At 36.5% G+C, this 7,823-nt stretch overlaps 1 protein-coding gene across 1 annotated transcript; it reads left to right on the forward strand.

Moving 5' to 3' along the window:
- Window positions 1-2,159: 2,159 nt before the first annotated feature.
- On the forward strand, window positions 2,160-6,337 carry LOC127662814 (protein c-Fos-like). Its single transcript, XM_052154172.1, has 4 exons — window positions 2,160-2,258; window positions 2,793-3,002; window positions 3,269-3,376; window positions 5,498-6,337. The coding sequence occupies exons 1-4, from the start codon at window positions 2,160-2,162 to the stop codon at window positions 6,155-6,157; spliced, it is 1,077 nt and encodes a 358-aa protein (XP_052010132.1). The 3' UTR covers window positions 6,158-6,337.
- Window positions 6,338-7,823: the final 1,486 nt, after the last annotated feature.

Here is a 7,823-nt window from a genome sequence, read left to right on the forward strand (position 1 = left end):
TCAACCTTGAAAAGAATAAAAACTTTTCTCAGAAACACCATGACCCAGGAAAGGCTGAATGCACTGGCATTGCTCTCCATGGGAAAGAGACTTGTTACTGAGATGACTGACTTTAATCAGAGAGTCATTGAGAAATTTGCTGGCCAGAAAGAAAGGAGAGCAAAATTTATGTTCAAGTAGTCAATATGCTTTTTGGTACTGCTTTGTATTTATTTTCGCCCACAAAAAAAGCGCCAATTTAAAAAAAAAAAATGTATCACCAGCCGCCACTGGTTTAGATACCGCATTGAAACCAGGAAGTTATTGTGTTCACATAATCAGTGACAAGCGCAATTCAGAGGTTGCAAAATTACATTTTTACTCCACTGATGGTTAGGTTTATAAAACATGCATTCTTCACTTTATTACATCCTGTACAGCTGAAAACAACTCAATTTTGCTTTAATGAAATTGAAATGTGTAAATCTTAAAAATAATATTTAATAGAATTCTGTGCTGGAAATGACTCTGATGGAAATAAAACATTGTAATGTTTGTCAAATAAAATGGATGATTATTTTATCTTGCTAAGTCTAATTACATACATAACATTTTAAGTATCCTAAATACACAATTTAAATAAACACATTTCGCTTAACTTGGCAAACATGACAGCGTGATTGGAAATAATGGCCAAGATTTTTTTTCAAGTCTTTTTTTCCAATGATTTTCCTTTGTTTTGTCTCATATTTCATCTCAAGCGTGCTCTTCACTGACACTTTTGTCCACTTAATTATCAAGTACACTAATTTTAAAAACTTAATTAGGGGCAAAATTGTTTGATGTGGTGGAAAAGATGCCCCAACTGTGGGACAGATGTAATTTATTTTTAATTAATGTGATAGAAATGATTTTAACAGAATATACTGAAATAATGTATGTGTATTTCACTCTTTGTTTAGATTATTATACACTCAAATAATATTGTAGCCTATTTTTTAAATTATTATTTTTTTTAAACTATATATTTAAAATTGTATACCTTTAATTTTGTTAAAAGTGAATTCAGTTGGAATTTTATGAAATTGAAATGTGTTCATCTTAAAAATAAGATAAAAACATATTTTTAAATGTACCAATTAAGATTTAAGTAACTAAAACCCTATATTTGATTTACTTTATTTCCTTTGTGTTGGCTCTTAACGTTTTGAATTATTTTTCAAAGTTTGTTTTTGTTTTTCAATAGGCACTAATAGACACTGGGTACATTTTAAAATTATTATCTGCACATGCTGGCAGGCATATAAATAAGCGGTTTGCACAAATAAAAGCAAATGCGTTTCACAAAACAATGAAGCAGCGTTAGGTTCAGTCCGCTTGAATCCAGAGCTCTGCTGGAATCCCAATACGTAGCTATCCATATATGGCCATCTTCCGGTTTGAGTCTGTTACGTCACTGCATGACGTAGGAGCAGGTGTCGATGCTAGTCAGAGGATAGAGACAGGCAGCACATTAAATATACATTTAATTATATACAATCGCAGAATGGATTAACAAAATCTGTTATCATTCAATTAGTCGCTAAATATGCATTAGATATTGTTTTAGTGTATGTTCGATGGTGTCATTTTTTTTCTCATAGTCCTTCCTACAGTATTGGATTATATGAAATGGCAACTTTATCAGATCAAATAATGTAAATATAAATTATCGAATCACCTAATTATGACATGAGGTCATACATTATTCATGGAAACTTTGTGCTTTATGGGTCGTTATGAATATCACGGTCCATCAGAATTTTATGAATGAATATCTAGCACGTAGCTACCACATTTCTCTCTCACAGGGGTGTGCAACGCCCTGCGCCCAAAATATGCTTTAGAAACATCAATTTCCATCGACACTTTAGAAAAACGCGGATTGAAATACAACAATGCAATGAGACAAACAAGGCTGTTTTCCTGGAGTAAGCATCATATGTTTGATCGAGTCGCTCCCCACAGCTGGAATGGTACATCCCGTTTCATTCATAAAGTTCAGGCGGCCTATAAATAGGAGGCGCTCGGCGCGCTTTGTATCACTGACCAGGTTAATAAACCTGGAGAGAACGACTCAAGCGATTCGGATTTTAAAACCTGGGATCTAAAAGATAGTTTTGCCCGTGTGTGCTGGAGAAATGTTCCTGAGCAAAGCGAAGTCTGAAGCGGACTCTTCATCCTCTCCCGGCGGGGACACCCTCAAACCCCGCACCGATGCGCTGATGGACAGCACGCAGGTACAGCTCATGTCATGATGAACTGCGATGTGATGCATGCTTTCATTACGATAAGGCTTACATTATAATTATACCAGATCTATTTGGTTCATTTTCATTTAGACACTTTAAATGAAATATCAACATATATAATGTTTATTTGGAGGCAGTTTCTGGTTAATATTGTTTTAAATATATATTTTTGCAATGGTATTTTCATTATAATAGCCTCATGACGGTTCATTCTTCAGTAATTTGCGAATCCTTTGCAATTGGTAAATTATTATACGAATGCAGCTGTTCATTGAGAAAAATAAATCCATTGAGGAGAGCCCACAGCAGCTCTGCGTAAGCATTGACGTCAGAGACAATGCAAAAGTTAAATATTGATCAGCACGAGCCTATTTTTAGACGCTTGCGTGTATTTAAAGAGTCATAAATTGCATTAGCAATAAGCCACTACAAATACGATATTAAAGCATTGCATTACGATGCATGAATGAAAGCGCAGTTTATTTTCCATCATAATGAATTGTTATCACTTATTTGGCACAGGGCTCGTGCATGGATGCCGAGTCATCAGGCTCGTTTGTTCCGACGGTCACGGCGATCACCAGCACCCCGGATTTGCAGTGGATGGTCCAGCCGACCATCATCACGTCTGTATCTCCGTCTCTGGGTAGAGCTAAAAGCAACGAACCGACTAAGACCAAGACAGCTGGGAACAAGGGGAAATGCGCTGCCAGAAAGGGCAAGAGCGAGCAGGTACACGTTTGTTTCGCAATAGACATGCATGCTCATCTGTGAAGCACGTGCCGGATGAGATTGATGGGGATGCAGCTCAGGTTCTGGCTTGTTGCCTAGACCAGCATCCACTTTATATTCAAGTCACAGCAAGTCTGCAACAATAGGCTATTTTTAGACGCATTGCAGAGAGAGATGCTTTTGCCATTGGGGTGAATTGTCAACAGAAGTCAAGGATTTGTGCATTGAGTGTGCAAGTTAATATGTGCAATGTTGGCTCTGACTAGCTCTCACCGGAGGAAGAGGAGAAGAAGAGGATCAGGAGGGAGAGGAATAAGATGGCTGCAGCAAAGTGTCGCAACAGACGACGAGAACTCACAGACACCCTCCAGGCGGTGAGTAGACCCTCAAAAGATGAGGATTTGATTGGAAATGGAAGAAATAGCTTATTCTGTTTCTTACTCACCCTCATGTTGTTCCAAATCCACATGACTTTCTTTCTTCTGTGGAACACAAAATGTCATTTTTAAATGTTGAAAAGGGTCTGTCAAGCTCTTAAATGACAAATAAACACCATAAAAAATAATGCAAACTCAAAGTAGTGCAGTTTTAGGATATCACATAAAAATACTAGATGGCAACACCAAGATGCAAATTAAATCTTTGAGGTGGACACATCTTTCCTTTGGTCTGAAGACATGCGCATAAACTACGATGGAATCACATTTATAGAATTTACAGTATATCAGGGATATACAGTAGATGTATATATGAAAAAAGCAATGTGAATACATAACATCAATATTAATGCATGGCATCTGAAATGTTGCTCTGGTTATTCTGAATTTCTGCAGCTGAATGCTAGCAAACATGAAGGTCGTCAGAGTGTTTTGTCTGTGCGTCCTAAACCACAAGTAATTTATTACATTTAATAAAACAGCCAGTGGCTTTAACTTCCGTTTTCATTTATATTTTGTGACCATTTCCTAGAAGTGACGGTTTTGTTCTCTTAAACACATGAGATGGAAACGCTGCTTTATTCGCAAATCGTTTTTGCGATATGATTTTGCAAACGAAATGTCATTGGTTCACCAGTGTCTCATGACCAAACATCACTGAATGCACTGTATTTGATATGAAATATATATTTGATTTTATAAAACTTTGTACGTCAAATATGACTTCACAAGATTTGGAATATTACGCACAATAAACCTTTTTCACATTTCTGGGTTTTGGAACGCAGAAGTAAACAATAGCAGGGTAAACTTCTGTAGTGGTGACGGGGGCAAATATAGTTATTCTTGCTTGCCCATTAGCTTCTTGATTACCCGTTTCCACAGGAAAACAAAAAGGGCGGTTGATTGCAACTGTCCAGAAAATGCCAAATTTACTGTCACTCCCCCAGCAGTTGGATTAGATGTTTTCAATGTATACTAAATAATTAAAAAATTCTAAATATAAAGAAGTTTGCTAGATTTACACTGCAAAAAAATGGTATATGCAGAAACTAGAGGTAGATCAACATATCGGTTTTACTGATTAATTGGTGCCTAGTTGAATTTTGAAGTATCAGTATCTATGCAGATATTTTTTTTATTCCTCCCATGTTCCTCCATGTTTCTGTGAGCTAGAATGGCTTGACTCTAGAGTATAACATCTAGAAGTGAAAGAAAAACAATTACTGACACCTCGTTGGGATTTCCAAACCTTCCATTGTTGACTAAAATTATCCATATTTTAATTCTCACTTCGATGCATCTTTTGTTATTCTGATTAGTGTTCTAAATTGAAGCAAAAACATGCAAAAAATTTGAATATTTGGAACTGTGCCCCGTCGGCAGATACATTTAACTTATATCTTGTGAATAATAATAAAACCTTATCCCTCAATAAACCTTATCTGGGAAATATATATATATATATATATATATATATATATATATATATATATATATATATATATATATGCACAAAACTCTTCATCTGTTGAATATATATATAGGCTATAAAAAGCTTAATTTGGTAAATACTTAAATATAGAGCATTGTAACAGTCATTACAAAATAAGAGTCCCCAGTGTATTTTGGGCTTGTTAATATTTAAAAGTCCCTCATTATGAGCCAAATCTATTTTTCTGCTTATTTTGGGGATTTTTTTGCACAATAACCTGCATTTTGGATTTAAATAATTTTGGACTCTTATACGTCTGTGCCCGTCATAGTAAAGAAAGACTTAGGGAAAAAAAAAATCTATAAATTGATTAAAACAAACGATTGGCTGATTAATCAGTTATCTGCCTTTTAAAGCACCTTGTCTATCGGTACTGGCAAAATCCACTATTGGTCGACCTCTAGTGGAAACACGTCATCACAGTCTGGGAAAAGGTCCATATGAAAACAGTTCCACAAAAGAATGTCCTAATAGTTAGGAGTAAATAATGTCAGAATTGTCATTTTTGGGTGAACTATTGCTTCTGTCTGTCTGTGGAATAATGACACTTTCGAATTCTCCAGGAAACCGACAAGCTAGAAGAGGACAAGGCTGCTCTACAGGCTGAAATTCAGAATCTCCTGAAGGAAAAGGAGAGGCTTGAGTACGTTCTTGCCACTCATAAACCCATTTGCCAACTGCCTGAAGAGCTGGACTTCATGTTCCCAGAGTCTCCCCAGCCTCTTCCAAGTCCAGAAGCGGCCACCAAACTTCCAGAGGACTGTCCTCAAGATTCAGCTTCTCTTCAGGACTTGGAGATCCCAATGGTTCCGTCCACCGCTATTTCTGGGAACTCCAACCTCCTGTTGTGTTCCAGTGCAGAGGTCAGTTTGTGTGATCTCGAGCCTTCTCTCGACATCAAGGGCGAGCTCCTCGCAAACATCGACGAGGACCGCGTCTCTGTGGAAACGGCCCGCTCTGTCCCTGACATTGACCTGACCGGCTCACTGGGCATCACAGACTGGGAGACCCTGTACAAGTCGGTGGCCAATGACCTTGAACCTTTAAGCACCCCAGTGGTGAGCACTTCCACGCCAACATGTAGCAACTACATGTCTGTCTTTACCTTCACCTGCCCTGAGCTGGACTCCCTAGCTGAGGGACTTGACAATTGCAAAGGTGGAATGGCCAAAGCAGAATCTAGCGTAGACATCCTTAACTCTCCAACCCTTCTTGCCTTATAAACGCAAGCATAGAGGATGTAATGTCATGATGTTGTTCTTAACTACTGGATATCACCGTGTTATGATGTCCAGATATGTGATGTCATTGTGAAGCCAGCTGTTCAATGGCTGCATCCATGAAATGTGTGACTTGTAAGGCGGGATGTTCCTTTCTTCCAGATACATTTGATGTAGCCCAAATTCAAGCATGGACAATTATCTTATGAGCAGATATGAACTATGTTCTGGTTTGAAAAGCATGCACAGAGATATCATGAGTATATTCAAATACATATATGAGTACATATGTATCCGATTCATATTTGTTTGATCTGGTGCTAAGTTCTGTCCTGTGGAATTGACTGCATTTTGTGTTTGTTTTTATGGCAATAGTTTATCGACTTGTGTTGTGCTTTAGTATAAAGTCATATCACAGTTGTTGCATACCTCAAAGCCATCAGTTGACTGTGATTTCACATCGTTCCACAATGTTTAGAGTTTTCCATGAAAACATCCAGCGCTATATCGATGGAGATGTATTTTATGATAATTTATTTTTCTACATTTTAAATTTGACTTCTGTGTCAAATGAAAAGAGTAAAATGAGCATTGATTGCTGAATAAATATTCACGATAAACATGCATTGCGTGCTTGTGTGCTTTGTTTCATAGAAACAGAAATCCTTCAGGTTACAATTGCAGGCTGCCTTTTTTATTTAGTGTATAGTTGGAGGCTATAGAATAGTCCTATGATTTTCTCTTATGCTCTTTTAAAGCGAATCAGGTGACAATACCTCCTTTACTCTAAATATATTGCACCTGACACAATGGAGATAAAAGACAAGAATGTTCTTCTCTGTCATTCTATCAAACTACACTGAAAAAAATCTTAACTCAACAAAATATTTGAACATAAATGAACTTTATACAAGTCCAAAAATATAAATTAATTTGAATATATAGCTACACCAACAAAACAAAGTTTTAGAGTTAGATAAGGTAGAAATATCTTCATCCATGAGGTAACAATGGCAGTTTACCACTTCTTACATTTAATCTGTCTAATGGCAATAAAGCATCTTGCATGTGCATTTGATATTAATACTAACAAGAACGTTGTTTGGGGGGGATATTTTAGTGGAGTACCATGCAAATACCATGGTATATATCAACGTACCAATGTGTCAACAAAACAATTACATAATTCCTATTAACATGCAATTTTCAAAATATCCAATTATCCATATTGATTTATTATATAGCTGAATGTCTAGTGTAATACTTTGATCTTAATTATCTCTATTTGATTAGTGAACTAGAAATAGTGCAAATATCTCTTTTACCTCATATCAGTTTGATAATTAAAGAAAATATATAATTGTATTTTCAGGTTTATAGGAATTTTCTTGGTTCAAAAGTTAAGCTCAATCGACAGCATTTGTGGCATAATGTTGATTACTGCAAAAATTATTTCGACTTGACTCGTCACAACCTAACATAACCCTAACCGGAATTACATTGGAAGTCAATGGGGCCAATGGGGGTTAAAGGCAAAAATGTGAAGCTTATAATTTTATAAAAGCATTTACATGAATTCTTCTGTTGTTTAAAATGCCGTTTTAGAGTTTCCGCGTCCCGACGCCATGGCAACAATGTTGTAAAATTGGCAAAACTTTACACAGATGCA

The sequence above is a fragment of the Xyrauchen texanus genome, chromosome 22 (assembly GCF_025860055.1).
Source record: "Xyrauchen texanus isolate HMW12.3.18 chromosome 22, RBS_HiC_50CHRs, whole genome shotgun sequence".
Lineage (NCBI taxonomy): Eukaryota > Metazoa > Chordata > Actinopteri > Cypriniformes > Catostomidae > Xyrauchen > Xyrauchen texanus.